Source organism: Choristoneura fumiferana, chromosome 12 (genome assembly GCF_025370935.1).
Source record: "Choristoneura fumiferana chromosome 12, NRCan_CFum_1, whole genome shotgun sequence".
NCBI lineage: Eukaryota > Metazoa > Arthropoda > Insecta > Lepidoptera > Tortricidae > Choristoneura > Choristoneura fumiferana.
In genome coordinates, this window is record NC_133483.1 from 21,389,920 (window position 1) to 21,412,199 (window position 22,280).

General features: G+C 37.0%; 2 protein-coding genes across 2 annotated transcripts in view; one reads left to right on the top strand and one right to left on the bottom strand.

Annotated features, from left to right (window-relative positions):
- Window positions 1-22,280, top strand: part of LOC141433598 (QRFP-like peptide receptor) — a 248,127-nt gene that overhangs the window by 56,639 nt on the left and 169,208 nt on the right. The window lies entirely within an intron of this gene.
- Window positions 21,442-22,280, bottom strand: part of LOC141433639 (uncharacterized) — a 5,429-nt gene continuing 4,590 nt past the window's right edge. Inside the window, exon 6 of the mRNA XM_074095743.1 lies at window positions 21,442-21,462. Coding sequence (XP_073951844.1) covers window positions 21,442-21,462 — 21 coding nt within the window. The remainder of the gene's footprint in view (window positions 21,463-22,280) is intronic.

A 22,280-nucleotide genomic window follows, 5' to 3' on the forward strand; every position in this document is an offset into this window, starting at 1 on the left:
TAATATATTGTACACTAAATATTTATTGAGAAAATTTAAATAAAAAACTAAAGTATGATTCGAATAGTGTATCCAGCCCATTGTATTTTATTATGGTTATGCCACCAGTCATAGTTTCATGTATGCATGCTGAGTAAAAGTCACAACTTTATCAAAAAAATCTGCACTTACGGTACCCTAAATGTGAATTATTTTAACAGAAAAATAAAATGTCACTCGGTAATAGGTACTTCTTTAAGAACCCTATTACCGACCCAAAGACAATTGAATGGGTCGGTAATAGATTCCCATACATTCTATTACCGAGGGTTATGTGATCATACCATCGTTAATTGGCTTAATTTGGAGTATTGTAAAATCTAATTCCGACTTATAAAAACTATAGGATAGAGTTGTGTTAGAATTACAAATCAAATATACTTATTACATCCTTGGCATATAACCAAAATTACATAACTGGTAAGTAAATATAAAATTTCATCGCAATATTTAAACAACTTGGCAAAATAACGGTTTCTATAGAAACTACAAATTCAGTATTGAAGTTTTTGTTAAAAATTAAGAGTTTGTTAATACTTATCATACCACGGAAATAGTTTTTTAAAAGCGTGAATAGATCAAGATTGGAATAACTGTAACAAATTATATAAACGATAATTTATACCAAAAATAAAGCTTGAAGAACCAAAACCACCACTTTAACTATTACCGTGATATACCACGGTATTACAATCAACAGTTAAAAATGGCGCCTATCGCCGCTGTATTTTATTTTCCATTTTAATCGTATTCCCGGGCTAAAAAAATTACAAAAAATATTCAGAACTCGTACAAAAAACTATAAAAAGCCATTTAAAAACCATAACATTAGTTCAATTGCCATAAATATTTTGTAAAACACTAAATAAGATTCGAGTCTGCTTGTATGTGGTGTCACGCGTTAGTATGGCAAATCCTCTTCCGTCGGTGCCATTTCGAAAAATCACGAATTGCGAGATCTTTGATTCATTTACATACACTAGCGCTCATTGATCCGTGAGTCGACTAAATAAGCTTTTATCTTGTAAAATATATTTTTTAAGAAATCTATCGGTTTGATTATAAAATGCGTATTTTAAATTGCCGCGGTGATGGCCGTCGATTTCGATACCCCCGGTAATAGGCGCCGTTACCTTAATTTGTTCGTATTGGCTACAGAACCCTATTACGGGCGTGTCCAACAAGCTCTTGGCCGGTTTTTCCTCTGAAATTGCTGAGACCAAAGTTAGTCGCGTCAATTGACGAGCAATTTAATCAAAAACGTGTCACTCCCAGAGCCGAAGGGTGGGAGATTGTCGGCTTTAATAGACCAGTGAAGCCGAGCGACCTTATCTTAAAAACCTATTGTCCGGGCTGTCTATTTGTCATGTGGTGGTGTTTTTTGACAGGTCACTTCAGCCAAGTGCGGTATTAGAGTACAATATATATATTTTTTTTTAAAACGGGTCAATTCACACCAATTGACCTAGTCCCAAAGTAAGCTTAGCAAAGCTTGTGTTATGGGTACTAAGCAACGGATAAATATAATTATATAGATAGATACATACTTAAATACATATTAAACACCCAAGACCCGAAAATAATAATAATAATGCGAGCCTATGCCTAGACAGTTAAGTATGAACTATACAGGATGTTCCACGGTTATGCCACATGGAGGGAAAGTATCTTAAATATTGGAGATAGACAATTTCACTAAAAGATTCAAAGAAATTTGAATAACCCTTTTTATTTGACTGTATGGAAAACGAGCAAGTGGGTCTTGTCTGAACCGAGAATCGAACCCGCCAAATAGTAAAAAAAAACTGTAATTTTGCGGTATTGATCAAAAGCGCAGCGTAGGACGTCCACCAACAAGATGGACCGATGACCTGGTTAAGGATGCGGGTTCACGGTGGATGCAGGCCGCTGCCAACCGAAGCAACTGGAGGTCTGTGGGGGAGGCCTATGTCCAATAGTGGACGTCCTACGGCTGAGATGATGATGATGATGATCAAAAGTCTCATCATCCATCATCATCATCCCAGCCTATATACGTCCCACTGCTGGGCACAGGCCTCCTCTCAGAACAAGAGGGCTTGGGCCATAGTTCCCACGCGGGCCCAGTGCGGATTGGGAACTTCACACGCACCATTGAATTGCTTCGCAGGTTTGTGCAGGTTTCCTCACGATGTTTTCCTTCAATTCAATTCAATTCAATTTATTTCAAATAACAATGTACATTGTGTTTGAAGTTACAATACATGTCCAAATTATTTAACAAGTCAAATTAAATTACTACAAAATTATTATTACTTATTATAAAAAAAAAACTACAAATTTAATTAAATATGTCAATAACATTTGTCAGCAATCTGGATTAAAAAAGTTAATAAATTAACATTCTGTATAATTATAGTTTGCAAATAATGGCAATATTCAAAATAGGCAATTAAAAACCGCAAACCTTCACCGCAAAGCTCGTGGTAAATTTCAAATGTAATTCCGCACATGAATTTCGAAAAACTCAGAGGTGCGAGCCGGGGTTTGAACCCACGACCCTCAGCTTGAGAGGCGATAGGTCAAACCACTAGGCCACCACTCAATCAATCATAAGTTTTTTTTCTGATGACATACCTCTTTAAATAAAGGGAAGACCATGTAATTTGACATTTATAACTTCAGGAAAATTAATGCAATTGATTTTTTTTTACTACTAGGTAGGTTCGATTTCCGGTTTAGACAGGGTATTTTTCAAAAAACAGTGAATGCAGTTTAAATTGTTTTTAAAATCAAAATGAAGTCTTCTTTCAATAAAATTGTCTATCTCCAATATTTAAGATACTTTCCCTCCATAAGGCATAGCCGTGAGACACCCTGTATAATACTGTTTCTCTTGTTATTGAATCATACACGCCCTACGGAAAAAATGATTGACGAGGCACTCATGACGTTGTAAAGAATAAAAATACAATTTAGGTATGGATCAACGGAATCAATGGAATGTCTCAGAGTCACGCAACGAGCTATGGAGAAAGCTATGCTTGGAGTTTCTTTGCGCGATAGAATCCGGAATACGGAAATTCGTCGAAGAACTAAAGTCACCGACAAAGCTGGAAAAATATGCAAGCTGAAGTGGCAATGGGCGGGCCACATCGCTCGAAGAACGTCCTCGAGTGGCGACCACGAACCGGAAGAGGAAGCGTTGGCAGGCCTCTCCCACCTGGTGGACTGACTACATCGTGAGAGTTGTGCGAAACCGGTGGATGCAAGTGGCGAGTTGTTGTTCTTTGTGGCGTTCTAAGGGGGAGACCGTTGTTCAGCAGTGGACGTCTTCCGACTGATGATGATCAATCAATATATTAAGTTTTCAAGTACATTTGATTGGCAGTCGATAAAACTGACTAGGCGTTACGTCGGAAAAGCGGAAAACCTAATGACGTCCGAAGACAAGTTTTTCCACACAGCTCTTTCTTGGAGGATTAAAAAATGGCTTTACATAATTTTTCCTCAGAATTCAGAAAGTTCGAGTTATTTTTACTCTGATAAAAGGCTGTTGTGGCTGTAATCAGCTGTAGCATAGTGGTTTGACTTATGGCCTGTAAAACAGAGGATCATTGATTCGAACCCACGGTCCCACACATCTGAAAGCCATAACCTTTCCATACACCTGCGAAGAAATTCAATGTTATATGTGACGTTCTCATTCCGCACTGGATAGTAAATTATTCACTTAATTCTGATCAAAAAAAATTGTAACCCAACTTAGCAATCTTAAATGCTATATTTTTTTACTGGCTGTCTTTCTTGGTTGCTTTACTGATACCATCCCATCTACGTATGAATGCTAAATTTCGAGCCAGTCCGATAACTTAAACAATTAACACAGCATGTTAATTACCGGTCGAATGGGGCGGTTTAAACGTTCCTTTCTACCTCGCACGTGTAAAATATGGAATGGACTCGCTGGGGTTTTCCATCTAGCTATGATTTGAGTACCTTCAAAAGGCGAGTGTATCGCCCATGCAAGGCCGGCAACGCACCCGCAGTCCTAATAATGCTGTAGGTGTCCATGGGCGGCGGTGATCACTTACCATCAGGTAGCCCGCCTGCTCTTTTGCGAGCTGTTCGATAAAAAATGGAGACTGCGGATCGGCAAGCGCATCGTAGGACGTCTACCAACTAGATGGACGGATGACCTGGATTAAGCCGTGGGTTCACGGGGGATGCAAGCCGCCCAACCGAAGCAACAGGAGGTCTATGGAGGAGGCTATATCTAACAGTGGACGTCCGAAGGCTGATAACGATGATGATGATGATGATGATGATTTCAATTGAAGCTTGAAAAAAAATCAAGGACCTTAACTTTTGCTTAACAATACACAACAAAAAGATAACAATGCCAAAACGCTCGGTATCTATAAGAAAGCGCCAGTTTCTCCAAAATCTGTTACTAACATTTTATCACAAAGCTCATCCCTGATAAGCTAAAGGAAATAGGATTTTTTATCGAACGATTTATCGCCTTCTTTTGAGTACTTCCCTTAGTAACTTCCGTAAAGAAAAGCATTTGCTTATGGTCAGATTGAACTTGGTAGCTACGTTTTTACTACAATGCAAAAATTACGGCAATGTATTCTTGATAGTTTTATTTACCCGTCACGCAGGAAAAGGAAGCAAAGTCCCCCCCCCCCTTTTTTGTGACGGAGGTTAGAGATACACGCCTTCTTCGTGATAGTTTCCAAACCATAAATCGTACAAGTTTCTGGTAAAGGTTGAAAGAAATCCAACCATTAGTTGAATCAGTCAACGTCACTTCTGCTAGTTAATCGTGACGTTCGGAACTCATCACGTGAAAAATGTGGGCTTCTTTTCAGCAAAATCAGTGACGAATCGAGGTCGTCTGTAATTTAATTTTGTGATAAATGGAGACAATACGGACATAATCGTGGGTATTGGAACGAGAAAACTATGGACAGTAAAAGAAATAATACACCGTGTTATTTTTGGTTTCCTTTAACTTTACGAGAACATTCATCAGGTCAAATGATAATTTCTAAAACACACTAGTGACCTAACTTACTGTTTAAAAGGTAATCAAGGATTAAGATAATTAATTATGGGCAATAAAACAGCGCTAATGTTCTTAATTTATCACTTTTTTAATGTCCGTAACCAAAGAGCACGCATATTTACGCATATTTAAGAAAAGAAGGTTAAAAATGAGTTTTTATGATGTCTCTCTTTTGTGTAACGTCAATGTCACTCCTTTAATTGTATTTTTTTAATTTGATATTTAACAATGACTTTGAAGTATGTGTGAAAAAACGAAAAAAAAAATCGCCATATATGTGTAAATACCAGATCAATACCTATACCATTATTTTTCTAGCTCATCGTCATCATCATCATCAGCCTACAGCATTCCACTGCTGGACATAGGCCCCTTCCATGGCGCGCCACAACACTCTGTCTTCAGCCCCTCGCATCCATCCGCCGCCAGCGATCCTCTTAAGGTCATCCGTCCACCGTGCCTCAGGACGCCCTACACTACGTTTTCCCGTCCGTGGTCTTTTTCTAGCTATATGTATTTTATTCAATCAATCAATATTTTTATTCGTCAAAAATAGGTATATACACTGCAGTTGTAGTTACAATGTTGAAATAATGTTCAGCTACATCGTACCCGTTCGGGCATACGAATTATATGAGTCTTAAATACTAAAGTAAAAAAAACCAGGGCAAAACAAACTTACAACATTTAAAAAATTATTGCTACAAATAAATTAAATTAAATTCAAAATAACAATTATAATAGTAACAATTCACGTGTGCAATCTATGTCAAATTAATTCACTTTTATGTGGTTTACAAATAATAAAAACAATCAACAAACAAACAGACAAATAATAATAATCAAGTTGTAAATTAATTAAAATAAATAAAAACAGAATTCATATGTCAAGATCATAAAAGTACTCCTTAACACTGTAATAACATTTATTTAACAACAATTTTGATAATAACTTCTTAAAATTATTTAGATTTGTGTTTTTAAACGCATTAGGTAGCTTATTATATAATTTTGGAGCCATTATATTATATATTATTAATGAATAACATTGTTTAGTTTACTTTTTAGGTATTAATTGACTTAATTTAGCTTCATTTAATTTTATTTTTTTATAGTAATTATAATACCAGATTGTTTCTAACAAAGAACTAAGCCGTCTGCTGGAGTTAACGGAAATCCAGAAAAACAAGGTCTATTTATTTCCAGTAAATTAAAAGGCAAATAAAAAAATCCCGAACATTTACAACGAAGGTTAACCACACACAAAACATATTAAGTATTAATTTTAATAAAGGCACTATATATTAAGTAAATATACGTTCCTCCAGATATTTGCATGTATATTAGAAATTCTAGCACGTCTGTATTGTAATGCAAAGTACGATGACCCGACAGACTGAAGTGAGTTTAGTGTTTCCAGTTAAGCTTAGAAGTCCAATAGAAATGTACTCGTAGATATTTTATTATTCAGGAGATAGCACACTTTAGAGATGCCGCAGCTAAAATACACAAACTTATGTGAGATGATAGAAGACGTTTAATAACTGAAGACTAATTTTAAAGCACGTAATATTAACTCGCATAATTAAACAGTCACAGTTTTATTATTTTTGATAGATTAGGTATATTGTAGATTAGGTTTATATCTCTATTTGGCTCCTTTCAGCGCTGGTTATGTAAGATTTACGTAAGTTTACGTACGGGAAAACAGTTAGTTTTTGCCCGTGTTCATAATTGGCAATACCATGCCCTCGGTACCGCTCTGCTTTCAGAGCATGACATGAGTGCGAGTGAGCTAACTTTGGGGGCGGCAGACGTGAACTTGCCTTCGAAATCCAAAAGCTTAATGGTTACTTGACCTGAAATGTATATTTCAGAACCAAATTACTGTTATTATTATTTTAAAATTTATGGCGGTGGAAGCATTCTACACTTCCACTGAACGTAGATATAGTTTAGATATAGTTAGTGTTTAGTATTGTAACTCAACGTGCTATGGAAAGGGCTATGCTCGGAGTTTCTCTGAAAGATAGAATTCGTAACGAAGTGATCCGACAGAGAACCAAAGTTATCGACATAGCCCAGCGCATTAGCACGCTGAAGTGGCAATGGGCCCGGCCATATAACCCGAAGAACCGATAACCGTTGGGGTAGACGAGTTCTTGAGTGGAGACCACGGATCGGCAAACGTAGCGTAGGACGTCCTCAGACTCGGTGGAGCGATGATCTTCACAGGGCGGCTGGCAAGAGCTGGATGAGAGTAGCCGAGGATCGTGCTCAGTGGCGTGCCATGGGAGAGGCCTATGTCCAGCAGTGGACGAACATAGGCTGATGATGATGATGATGATGATGATTGTAACTAAGGGACCCCATAACGTCCCTGTATTATTATTATTATTTGTATTTTTTTTCTTTAATTTTATACTATAGTTTTTAAGTATTTTATTTGTAATTATAGTATTATGAAAAAATTACTTTCTGCCAAGTTTCTTGCGGCGCATTCTTCTTGGCAATGATGGTCTTTCCGAAAGCGCTGGTTGTTTAAAAAAATGACGTGTAAAAGTGCCCATTGCGGCCTATTTACTGAATAAATGATTTGAATTTTGAATTTGAATTATGAATTTGAATTTTAAATATAAATTTATAATTTGAAGACACGTGAATCTTTAAATTTTTTTTTAAGGAAACAGGTATCCTAACCCTGCCGTCGCTTTATGTTTTTGAAATAATCATGTATATCATGTAAGGAAGAACTTATGTGATTTTCCCACTAACATCGATAAGCCAAAGGCTACTAGAAACACAGGGAAGCTTAAAGTTCCATCTTACCAACCTACCTTTGCTAAAACCAAAAAGTCGTTTCTGGGAAATTTCATACGTTTTTATTATAAAATTCCAAAAAAATATTATAAATGAAATAGATACAAAATTCAGATCTATTTTCAAGAAGACATTTAATATCTAAGGCGTATTATAAAGTTAATGATTATATCATGGACAGGGATATTTGGAAATAATTCCGATCTGCATTAGCGATCCCTTCAAATAGCGAACCTACTGTGTTAAAAATAAAGTTGTGGTAAATAATCGTGACGTATAGATATCACTTAATAATGTATGTATGTATGTATGTAAACTCTTTATTGTACAAAAGAAAATTAACAAAATACAACTGACAAACTTTAAGAATAATATTGTAAATCTGTTTAAAAAAATATACCTCGTTGAGTTTCTTGCCGGATTCTTCTGAACAGAGGATTTTCCGAACCGGTGGTAGTTTTTTTTTGACATTCATAAGTGCTTGTTTTAGCCTAAATCGAATAAAGATATTTTGACTTTGACTTTGACTTTGATAAACTTGCTCTACTATATTGGCCAAAATAATTCAGCTTTATTTGGTAATACCTTTTATATTATAAGTATTCACGTATGAAAGGGATCGGGTTTTATCCCCACTCAATCCCGTTGTGTATTGGGATATCACACTCACACCGTTGAGCTAGGTATCTTTTGTTGCCATCATCAAAATAAATCTGAGCTTTTAGATATATTTTCTTTATTTATCCTTTATTCCAATAAAACAAAGTCACTTAAGGCATTTGCTTGTCTATTTATATTCGCTTAATCCTCCTAAAGTACGGAATGGACTTTGATGTTATTTTCACCATCAGTTAGATTTCAGACTGAAGGTTTAGGTGAGTGTCTACTCTTGTGTCTGATATCCTGTCAATCTTTCAAAGGTTAACTGGAAAGTTCGCCTTTGTACATCTTATTATCCTGTGTTCTGTAATTTTCATGTGTTTTTGTACAATAAAGAGTTGAACAATACAATACAATACAATATTTATATGGTGGTATTTTTTAACATGACTTGAAAGGAAAATAATCTGAATGCAGAAAATAGAAAAATGTATTAAATGAAAACATATTATGATTATTTTTAAAAAGAAAAAAATCTGAGTCAAAGATGTTTCAAAATACATTTACCATACAACCACATTGATCAAATTACATTAATTCAAAAAAAAACTAGACAGCTTTAATTTTTTTTTGATAAAAAGTAACAAAAAAAAGTCTTGCAGTCAAGAACTCTGTTAAGTAACTTAAAGTGCAGTCGGTACCCATTATTACTGAAAATGAGTCGGTCATGATTTTCAATGTAAAAACACAACTCTCTTTCAAGTAGTCAGTAGTTGGGTAAAACCTTATACCTACTTTTGTTACGTAAATTAATGGAATGGTGTTTGTAAGGATCGGATCTTTCTCACAAACAAGGTAAATAATGAAAGCAGGACTATATCAGTATAAATTTTCTTTATATTTTAATTCAACTAAACGCAAAAAAATCTAAACAGCTTTTAATGCAATTACGTTTTCATTTAAAAGTAAAGGAACCTTCCTTTGAGTTATTTCCCTATCTTCAGTATAGAGAGTACTTTTCGTCTTGGTGGCGTAAAGAATTTCCAAGCTATATTTTAATCTTCTTTATCTTTACCATAGTATTAAATAAAGTCACTTCCCGCCGTCTGTGTACACTTAGATCTATAAAACTAAGCGACGTTTTAAATACATACAGTTTTCACCATCAATCAGATAATTTTTCACACAAGGTACATACATATAATATATAATATGTCATCATCATCATCATCATCTCAGCCGTAGGACGTCCACTGTTGGACATAGGCCTCCCCACAGACCTCCAGTTGCTTCGGTTGGCAGCGGCCTGCATCCACCGTAAACCTGCGGCTTTAACCAGGTCATCCGTCCATCATGTTGGTGACGTCCTACGCTGCGCTTGCCGATCCGCGGCCTCCACTCGAGAACTTTTCGGCCCAACGGCCATCCGTTCTCCGTGATAATATGTAATATCCTATAATAGCAACGCGCTCCGATTTCGCGCGGGTTAGGTGGTTTTGGGAAATGAAGCTAAACAATGTGTATGCTATGTCCTATGTTGTGAAGTTAGATACCTTCTTTTTTAATTGTATCCTATCAAAGCTGGGGCGGGACACTTTTGTACATTATAACTAGCTATACACCCGGATTTGCACTGGTGTAGTTTAAAAGGGTGAAAAATTGCGTATTTAATGCCTAATAATGTCTAATGTCCTTTAGACAAACAAACAATAGGTACTGGACTTTTTCACTAAGCGCTAATTAAATTCCATAATGTTCTATCATGAAAACAATTTCAAACTAAAAGTTATCAACGTAAATTATTTTAATTATTTAACGCAAATTCACATAATGGGCCTAAAACCACATGGAATGTTACTAAAATAATAACGAGTAAAGTTTTCGGTCTGAAATGAAAAGTAAAGTCTGCCAGCACATTTTTCAAGTGGACTTAAATCTAGGTTTAACATTTAGATGGTAGGATAATTATACTCATAAAATCCTTTTGCGGCTAGGCCCGCAAAGACATCGATATATCTGTCGGCGGCCGATCGTAAAATCCGCCAGATCACGAAATTCCTAGGCATATCGTGAAATGCCGCCATTTCATGAATTGGCTAAGGGACATCCGCCATATCGTTCAAAACTCACCGTTTAGCGATTTGCCTAGTGACGTTTAGGCAGATCATGAAATTCCTAGGCATATCATGAAGCGCCGCCATTTCATGATTTGGCCAGTTTAGGCAGATCATGAAATTCCTATGCGTATAGAAAGAAAGAAAGAAAGAAAGAAGACATTTATTCACTTACACAGAAGACACACATATACAGCAAAATTAACACAAATAAATAAAAAATTACAGAAAAACACATGAAAACATTAAATACAATATACACAATGTTGTGTGTCCCGCGAAAGTGAAACGGTCGCTGACTCAGCATTATGCTGAAGCTTCATGAAACGCCACCATATCGGTTCTGGCACTTCGCCGGCGGCTGCCGCGGCACGCTCACTTGCTCGCTCGGCTCGTGCGTCGTGATCACAATTAAAACTAACCACTCCTCGCTTCGCTCGTCGTACCTAAATTTTTCTATATGAATAAATAACAACTAATATATATATACTGAATACTTTATTTATCAACAAAATACTAACCTCTAAAATACGGGCAGACGTGCATGGTTTTTTCACATTGTGCACAGAATCCGTTTGATTCACATAAAAAGAACGGAGCTGATGTTCAAAAGCTTCTTTTGCACTTCTTTTTGTAATTCAATCACTGTTTTCAGTTTAAAGATCATTTTGTTGCGACGCCGACATTTTTCACGCGCTAAACAAACACGGTCGGTCAGCTGGTCACGGCCGCCATTGCATACGCAGCGCCACCAGTGGCCAAAAAAGAAACTATTTTACGATGTGCCCGGTATAGAGCTAGGAATATCGACGAATGCGTTGCTCTAATCGATCAGCCGTGTTGTTTCTCCGGCACATCGTGATATGCCTGGCCAACTTTTATGCATAACATAAAATGGCGCCATTTCACGATATGCCTAGGAATTTCGTGATCTGGCGGATTTTACGATCGGCCGCCGACATATATACCGAATCCTCAGACGTCATGACATCCAAGTGAGTTAATATTAATGGATACCGGATAAGACCCGCCCAAACGATACGATGTCTTAAATATTAATACACGAAACAATATGTAGAATACGTAACATTGTATGACGATATTGGACTTGTAACATAGTTTCAGGATGGTGTATTAATTTCGATGATTATTAAATGATGTCTTTAAGTTACTAAATTGTACGAGTAAAATACTATTTATTAATTTAAGTAAATGAACTAAAAGAATTTCCTTGCTCACTCGCGACCTTACGATAGCTAAGCTTATGCAAAATATGCGTGTTCATGCAGTTCCTCCACCTCCACACTGTAAGAACACACACAAATCACACAAACCCATCTATCACCACCACCACACTAAAGTAACGCCTGATTTAATAAATTAATTTAGGTAATAACACTTAGTTACCCGTGTGGTGTCGGGTTAGAATAACACCTCTCCATTTCTTCCGTGAATGTCGTAAGAGGCGACTGAGGATATAGGTTAAGGTATACAGTATGCGACAGGCTAGCAACCTGTCACTATTGTACCTTTTTTTTTACTTTAAACCTAAAATTGCTAAAAGAGGCCCCGAAGCGATAACGTTTCGTGTGCTCTGCCTACTCCCTTTGGGAATACAGGCGTGATGTTTGTGTGTGTGTGTGTATGTGATGACACTAAGTAAAGAAACAAACTTAAATTTAACTGTGGAGCCTACTTAAAACAAAGGAATCACAAAAAGGCAGTTATTTGTGTCTCAAGGGAGCAAAATGATGTATTTACGGCGAGGGCGGTACATTGACTCCAGAATGTAGCGAAGGATTCTACAATAGAATCCTGAGCGTAATAAGGGATTCCAGTGTTAACGCCCAAGATGAAAATGATTTTGCTCCCAAGTGACTCATACAATTTTTCACACCGAGTATGACCAATTTTTTTCTTAATTAGTCTTATTACAAATTTTATAATTCAAGTCAAATATTATTAAATCATTTTCGTTAGTTTCTTATACGAAGATAAATAAAGCAAAAAAGTAAAAAAATTGTTAAGAAAAAAAACAATCGGTAGGTATTTACTTACAACCTGGCTATGTGGACAATGGTTTATGTCTACACAGCCTATCTCTGAACAGCTTAACTTCTTGGTTCAATGTGATAATGATAACGTACTAAATTTAGAAATAAATTGACTAAAATTCCTATTTTATCTACTGCTTGTCTTTAATCATTATTTTGAACATTTAAAATTTTGTTAAATAATTTATTGCTTACAATATAGCCAATTGTTTTTTTTTAAATGACCACATTGATCTTCGACCTAAGCTTAAAAAGTAACATTGTCTTTTTTGAATTGTACAATTTTTTTTCTATTAATTTTAGTTTTTTTATTCGATATATGCATATTTTTTTACTTTCCTTGTAGTCGAAATGAAAAGCAGAGTGTTTAACTCGGGAAAAATAACAATATCACACTCGAAATTTTTGCTCGGGTGCCAAGTTATCTCGTGTGATATTAGTTCTTTGCCTCCCGTGTTGAACAATCTACTATTTCTGAATGAGAGGTGTGAAAAATGTATACATAGTTAAAGAAACTTTAAGGCATTGATCGACTCTACCTGAGGTCCTATGCGGTTAGTTACCTATAGATTATTGACCTCGTGTCTGTGCCGTATCGAATTTTAGAATAGGACGGACCCATCTCTTCCCATGGGTGCCGTGAAAAGCGACTAAAGGACTTGATGCGAGAATGAGCAGCGCTCTTTGTAAATTGAGTTTTATACATTCTGAGAGGACGCCTGCAGGGTTACTACGAAACTCGAAACTCGAAGTTCGTGTCGTGCGGTCCCTCGGACACTTATACTATTTAATACGAGAGCGAGAGGGACGGTATGATACGAACTTCGAGTTTCGTAGGAGCCCTGCTGTGCCCAGTAGTGGGACTTCTTTTTACATGAAACTGAAAATTATTGGCCCCTATCTCACCTGATGTTAAGTGCGATGGACCAAAGATGTATCTCACTGGTTCAGTAACAGCCTATTCACTCTAGCCATGAAGAGCCCTAGATTGTATTTACGCGGAAATACAGACATAGCGAATTCCATTCCTTAGCAGTTCGCATTATGAAAGATGAAGCAAACAGCTTTGTGATGGCCAATGGGACACTAACTACATAAGGGTGAAGACGCTCCCCCCGCCTGGAAGTCCGTTGGCAAAATGGAGATGGAGGAATTAGATCATGTAATTCTTGCGTATAAAGGCTGGGATGATGATGATGTCTTAAGAATTTGGGGTGTAATTGGATACAAATTTACTACTTGTTACCTGGGCATTTATATTTAAAGATGTACCCTGAGTTTATCTCTCCGTTTTCAACAAAATCAGGCCATGATTCCGTGCTGTAAAAACGGGGTCTCCAGATGTGCCGTCAAAATATTGTATGGATGTGTCCGTTCCGTTACGAAAATTATTATGCCAAACCACTGCCCAAATTTCATATTTGGTCATCGTTCTTACCCCTGGGTAAAAACAGCTTTTTTTAAAATAACGAAGGTTGCCCGTTGCCGGCTCTTGGTCTATTAGTGCCATCTACGAACTCCGAGCTATACTGCAGCGCTGAAGTGAAGATACTGAAATCACCACACTATTTTCCCAAGAAAGTCGTCATGAAGGTTCACTGCTGTTCCTCACTTAACCGATGACAACGTCCATATTGTCAAGCAAGAGTCAAAATATCTTTATTCAATTTAGGCTATATAAGAAGCACTTATGAATATCAAAAAAATCTACCACCGGTTCGGAAAAACCTCTGCTGAGAAGAATCCGGCAAGAAACTCAACGAGGTATATATATTTTTTAAACAGATTTACAATATTATTAAATGATTTGTATACATCACAAGTATTTAACACAACTTTATTTTTAACACAGTAGGTTCGCTATTTGAAGGGATCGCTAATGCGGATCGGAATTTTTTCCAAATATCCCTGTCCATGATATAATCATTAACTTATAATACGCCTTTGATATTAATGTCTTCTTGACAATAGATCTGAATTTTGTGTCCGTTTCATTTATAATATTTTTTGGAATTTTATTATGAAAACGTATGCAATTTCCCAGAAAAGACTTTTTGGTTTTAGCCAGTCTGTAAGATGGAACTTTAAGCTTCCCTGTGTTTCTAGTAGCCTTTGGCTTATCGACATTAGTGGGACAATCACATAATAACATACATGATTATTTCAAAAACCTCAGAAGAGGAAGCCTGTGCCCAGCAGTGGGACTTAAATAGGCTGGGATGATGATGATGATACCGAATTCAGACAGGTTTATCTCATTCAAGCACCTAATACAAGGGCCTATAATTAGCTAGGTAATTCCCTATCAACCCGTATTTCCCCGGGACCTTGCTGACCTTACAACCCAATTAGTAAGTGAGTGTACGGACTAAGCACCGTCAGGAATGTCCCTTTCAAAGTTCCTTAGGGTTTGTTTAAACATGGGGTAAAGTAATTTTAATTATCCATTACGTATACCGGGTGTGGCCTGTAATACGAGCAAAAAGTTAAAACGTAGAGCGTCCTCGTCAAACTGAACAATATTAATTCAGCTACTTTTAAAAGTAATAGAGTCTTTGAATTTTCCTTTTTTCATACAAATTAAATACTGCTATCAATGTACACCATCCCAGAACACAACTGACGTCGCCTGTCACGCTACAAACATCAAGCATTTTGCTTTACATTGCTTCTTCGAATAAACTTAAAGTCTTAAGGGCGGTAAACAAGGAATTACGAACGAGAGTCTATTAGAAGCCCGAAGTCAAAGACTGAGGGCTTTAATGAGTCGATGTTCGTAATTCTAGTACCGCCCGTGCGTCATACAATGTTTTTCATCACATTTGCGAGTAAAATCGTATATTTTTACTAAGATTTTTCCAAAAATTGCCGATACCGCTGACTACGCTCTTGGCAGCGCCAGCCTCCGCGCCGCCCCACCCCACGCAGCATGTGCCCGACGTGCGCGCGCCGCGCTCCTGCACACCATGCAGTATCACACTCATTTACCGTCCTTGGGCTTCATGACAACAAAATTAGTACGGGCAATGACTCATTTACCGACCACGGGTTTCATGACAAGCACATTAAGGTCGAGGGTTTTATTTGGGGGGTTACAACTAAGGTAGCCTGCATGTTACGACACTGTTTACGAGCAAGTGTGATGAAAAAATTCAGAAACTAATTATTTTTAATAGTCGCTGAACTAGTGTTGTTCAGTTTGTCGAGTATAATCTATGTTTTAATTATTTGCTCATATTACAGGCCACACCCGGTATGACTAGCACCGTAAAACGGGGTTATTTTAAAATGCAGAGGCTACTTTCGAAAACCATTTTTACGCTATGTTCTTCCTTTTTTAGACCACCTGTAACAGTGAAATAACAGCCTTCATATAAATAACCTAACTTTTTACTTCATTTGCTCAATCCAGCTATGAATATTTGCGTTTTTATAACCATTTTTAATCGACTTCAAAATAAAAGGAGGTTATCAATTCGGTTGTATTTGTTTCGTTTGTTTGTTTATTACCTGAGAACTCCGTCATTTATGAACCGATTTGAATTTTTTTTTTCTTCTAGGAATGTCTTCAATAAGGTACCATAAGCACCAAATCAGGATCTGATTATTGTATCTTAAGGAAATCGAGGGAACTCTTCAGATGTTGTAGGACACCTATAGTAAATTGAATATATATATATATACTACTAAATAGTAGTAACTCGTGTATTTGCTATTGAAAATCATCATTTGGTGAAGTGGAACTGATGACGAAGACCACAGTTGACCATCGGAGTTACTACTCAATAACAAATATTTCACTGGTTGAATTTTAGTTACTTTGTCACAGTTGCTAAGCAATTTATGCTCCTCTTAATGCATATGGTAAAACGGGTGAAGCACCAGGACTCCTCAATAATAAACGTCTCTGAATCGAAAAAAGCAATTTTTCGTAAAAGGTGACGAGCAGTTGATATTAAACTATTGTATCTACTACAACTGTATCTTTTCCGATAGCATACGATGGAAAACCATTTATTAGTTCATTGATATGAGCATACGGCTGCTTAGGGTAATACGTTAGAGATCCCATTATACTTTGTTAAGGCTTATTATTATAGCACGTCCTTACAATATCTTACATTCAGTGACGAAGCACTCTTCAAACTAAATGTATATGTCAGAGCCAGCACACTCCATTAAATATAATTAAAGTGAACCCTATAAGCAATAAAGCTGAGAATATGTCGTTTTAATGCCAGTATGCCGAAACACATGAATGTAAATGTACGTATTAAAATGATATTATTCAATGCAAGTAGCGTTTGAGTCAACCATAAAAGTGAATTGGTTCGTTTGAAATGGCCTTTATTCCGTTTGATGGATATTTTTTCAAGTCAAGGCTGGGAAAAAGGTCTTGGGAGCAAACCGATACAAAGAAACTGAATCGTATCAGGTGAAACCTTTGTGATGCTAATGTCATATTCACATTACCGAATATCTGACAAGGAAATCAAAGCGAAATTGATCATGAAAAGGTTCCACCCTGTTACGTTATTCAGTTTTTCATTTTAGTTTATCTAATTATAATGTATTATTAATGCTGACCAGCGCCGATGAGCAGTGGCACTCTTAACGATACCGGTGATGTGGAACACGCTTGACAATACTTACAGATCTAAAACGGCGAACTTATTAGGTACGGTTTTATTTGTCAGCAAAGAATATATTTTTTTATTAACACACTATAATACCTACAATAATTAACAATAGGAAGAAAGAAAAATAGAACTAAAACTAACTTACTCTTCCTAAAACTCTATATTTACAAATATCATCCAAGTCGCTGCTATTGGGCAGGGTGCATAAGACTGGCTGCGTTTCCTCGTTTTAAGGTGGGTACTGACCAACGTTACGAGGTGTAATGTAACATCTTGCACAGCGAGCATTCGTGCAGTCAGTACTTACCGCTCGTTGCTCGCTTTGAGTGCTCCACCCGGCTGTCGGTTTTTTGGCGAATCCTTTGACTGTTACGCGGTTCAGTCAGTACGCTGTAACAAGTCAGCCATCTTTACTGAGAGTGGCTGGCAAATATGGAGCACAAGTTTTGACGAGCAACATTACGCAGGAGAACACAGCGAACATGCTCAATGCGTAACATGCTCGATGCGAATGTACATTTCACCTCGTAACGTTGGTCAGTACCCAGCTATATGGTAATGCCAATACGATGACCGAGGAAAGAGCCAGCTCTATGGTCACCTGTGGAACGGGCAAGCTTCTTTTTTCTTTTTTGTCAGTAGAACTAAAAATATGACAATGTGTCTGAAAGAAAGAAAAATATTTTATTTACGGTCCCAAAAGTACCAGGCATCACAACATAGAAGAAATATTATACACCTAAAATAATTTACACGTTCCCAAATCGTAATTGAGGTGACACCAATTGTCACCGAAAAAGTGTCTCCACTCAGTATTGTGTGGGCGGGCACACAGTGGGTGGACGCCATTTACAAGAACCGAATGAAGTATTTTCTGTTTGAAAAGTAGTTACGAGTAAATGTCACTTGGGCATTGAATCTTATCGTGGCAAGTTTGAAACGCGCGTTTTGGAACAGCTATGGAATAACTATGGATTTGATCTAAAAATAAACATTAATGTTATCTGTGGTGTTATTATAAAATAATGATCACAAAAAACAATAGGTACATAGGTGTTTGTTTGTCATATTGCGATCTACATCATTTAGAAAATATGTCTAAAGAGTCATGCAATAACGCTGCACCAAAATTGAACTTTTGATTTCTTTATTGACATTTAAATATCAAATTCTAATAATAAACTGACGTGCGACTTACGAGGGCTTTGTACTGTAATGTCACGTAATTAAACATCACTAAAAAACAATGTTAAGTGCATAAAGCGCAGTTGACCAATTCGGACTTCGAGAAAAAAAAACTGTCTCCTGTTTTCTCAAAGAACTTGCTTGACCTAAGGAACCCTCTTAATGAAGTCAATGATTAGTTCCACTGCTGTCAAATGCAAAGCTCTGTAAGTCAACTTACTGCGTTTTTGATATTTTTTTATTAAACAATTTCTTAAATATTTATAATAGTTGGTTCATATGATAATTATAAAATGCTACGACTAAAGTTGTAACGTTTTGTAGTATCATTTAATCACAGATAACTTACAAATAAAATGCCATTAGGTACATTAAAACTTGATATAATGTTCACATAAACTGCTTTAGAGCCCGGCTTCGTAGTTCGTCGTAATTATTAAATTTAGCAGTTAAAATTTCAACCTTAAAAGTCTGTAAGCACTGCATGATTTCAAGGTCTAAGAAAATGTTTAAACATTTAAACGCTTTTATTTCAAAACTATGGTTTTAGACGTGCAGCATTCTGCCATTTGACGGCAGCACTTGAAGCTCGTGTTTTTGGTAAATTAGGTTTTTCGAATTAGTTTAAGCCCATTTTGGGGCTGTTTCACCATCCATTGATTAGCGTTAACCGACGGTTAAATGTGATGCCGTCTCCGTCTATTCTAACAAAACAAATAGAGAAGGCATCACACCTAACCGCCAGTTAACACTAATCAATGGATGGTGAAACAGCCCCTTATTCTGGTTCCCTATTCATCTATTAAGTCGACTCCTTGTTCGTTCGTTTTCTCGTTCGTCTATGTCTAAGCTATGTATCTTAACCAAATTTGATTTTGTAAGAAAAAAAATAGGATTAAGAACCTCAGCTGCATGAAATAGGAGCTGTCTCTGTTTTTAAAACAATAATATACCAATAAAACAAACAACATCTTAAAATAAAAAGATATATATAGTTCAAATCAAGCATAGAATTTTATTATAAATGACATTTTATGTAGAGCGTCTTTGTTGAAACTGAAACCTTTTTAAATTTGATTCTAAGATAAAAATTTACACGTAAGTACCACGTTAAATTATAAATTTAAATAGTGAAATGACACCAACACTTCACAAATTTGAATTCTTAAATGTAAAGAGGGTGTCAAAGTATAGTTTAATAAACTTGAAAAAATAATATTAAGATGCCTCTTGCTATAAGTGAAATTTATTGTAGATATTATCCAGCGACGAGCGATTCTATTAGGTATGGTAATGTTCACATGCGTTCATGAAGGCGTGTGTACAAAACCGGCCAAGATCGTGTCGGACACGCCCGAAATAGGGTTCCGTAGCCGTTACGGAATTTTAATTTTTTAATGTACCATTTTGTCGGCATAGTTTACATATATATTCGTGCAAAATTACAGCTTTCTAGCATTGATAATCCCTGAGCAAAGCCACGGACGGACAGACAGACAGACACGTCACTACGAAACCCTAATAAAAAGGATCCAAAGGACTCCATCCGCATAGGATTGATTTATCACTATCCCGCGGGAACTATGCAATTTTTCCGGGATAAAAACTATCCTATGTCCTTTCCCAGGACTCAAACAATCTGTGTATTGCATTTCATCTAAATCGCTTCAGCGGTTTAGACGTGATGTGGTAACAAACAGACAAACATACATACAAACTTTCGCATTTATAATATTAGTGGGACGATCCTTGTCTCGATTACTCTACGTGTAATTTCTACTTTCTCTACTTCTTTTTAGCTTTCATCGACCAATGAAATAGTGTAGTTTTTTTTTTGCGACTGGATGGTAAACGAGCAAGTGGGTCTCCTGATGGTAAGAGATCACCACCGCCCATAGACACCTGCAACACCAGGGGAGTTGCAGATGCGTTGCCAACCTAGAGACCTAAGATGGGATACCTCAAGTGCCAGTTATTTCAACGGCTGTCTTACTCTTCTCGCCGAAACACAACACAGTGCAAGCACTGCTGCTTCACGGCAGGATTAGCGAGCTAGATGGTGGTACCAATCCAGGCGGACCTTGCACAAGGTCCTACCACCTGCATTTACTCAGGAAACTAGCCAATGATTATAAATTCTGCAGCGCTGGTCGATGTTACTGAGCAGCTGTAAAGACGAATGATCCTGGCTCAAATTAAATTATAACTTTTCGGCTACGCCCGCTACTTAGTCTTAGGAATGGCTAGCGTTAAAGACGTACTTCCGAGAGCTAAATTACTGGGCAATTGTTAGGTTTCCTAATTGATTGCCTTAATAGTAGATTGTACAACAAGAGCATAAGCGAGCCATTTTACCCGAGGCGTTCACATAGCCACCCGAGCCGGTACGGCGAGGCTGGATAGACACGTCGAGGGGAAAATGGGTTTAATGCTCTAGTTTAACACTGCCTTCCACTTCGATTGAGAGGAAATGAAATAGCAACAGTGGAAACAATTAATTGTTCACTTGCTAGGTACCTTTTATTTTTCATATATTATTATAAATTTTCACTTTTATTGATTGATTTGATTGATTTTTGTTTTTACATAAAATAAAAATTATTAAAAAAATATATAGAAACTTTTTCGTTGGTGGCTGTTGACACCTGATTACCTTGGCCTTAGACGAAGATTTTACTTTATGCATTAGAGCATAAAAAGTAATTTTCTGTCGCCTAGATCCAGCATAAATACCAACTTTATGAGCATGAGAAGTGAAAAATAATTTTGAACATGAAACTACCGTGAGACTCACTCATATTAAATGATATTGTAACGGATAACTCACGTCTTAAATCGAGTTTAGCTTGTCTTGTTTCGGGCTAACCCGTCTTGGCCTTAAAACAAGTTCAGTATTTGAGTAGAAGAGGTGGGATGCGTATCAAGTCGCATAATTTTTAGAAGTCATAATTCTTTACCTAAGAATTATTAGACATAGATGTTAGTTTATCATTTGGTAGCATGGTGAACGGTTGTGTTGCTCTAAAAAGAGCTCTGGTTGAGTTCGTAAAGCGTCAGTGTAGTGTGGTGGTGTCGATAGACGGGTTTGTGTGATTTTAATGTGTTCGTCCAGTGTGGAGGTGGAGCAACTGCATGAACACACATTTCTTGCATAAATTACTGGCACTTGAGGTATCCCATCTTAGGCCTCTAGGTTGGCAACGCATCTGAAATACCCCTGGTGTTGCAGATGTTTATGGGCGGTGGTGATCTCTTACCATCAGGAGACCCACTTGCTCGTTTGCCATCCAGTCGAATAAAAAAAAAAAAGTGGCTATAATAAGGTCGCGGGTGAGAAAAGTGATTGTTTCAGTTCATTTACAACCTTTGACGACATGATAGCTAAGTTGTTGGAGAAGTGAAGCTAACGGGTTACGTATTCGATCCCCGTGACGGGCAAATATTTGTATGAAGAATACGAATGTTTGTACTAGAGTCTTGGATGTTTGTTTGTACCTATTTAAGCATATATTTATCTATAAAAAAGGTATATTAGGTACAATAAAATTAAATGAACTAAAACTATAATAAATCTAAAAATGGACCCTGCGGCATAGTACCAAAGATGCTGGCAGCATTTCCCCCCTGGATCGCAAGACTGATGCGTTGAGCGAGGAAACTGCCAGCTCTTCGGTCTCCTACGGTATCTCTGAGTCTCTTTGATAGATCTTTGAAGAGACTCAGAGCGCCAGGGCCCCACGGACCAAGGGTCTCGACGCCGAAAGGTACAAAATCA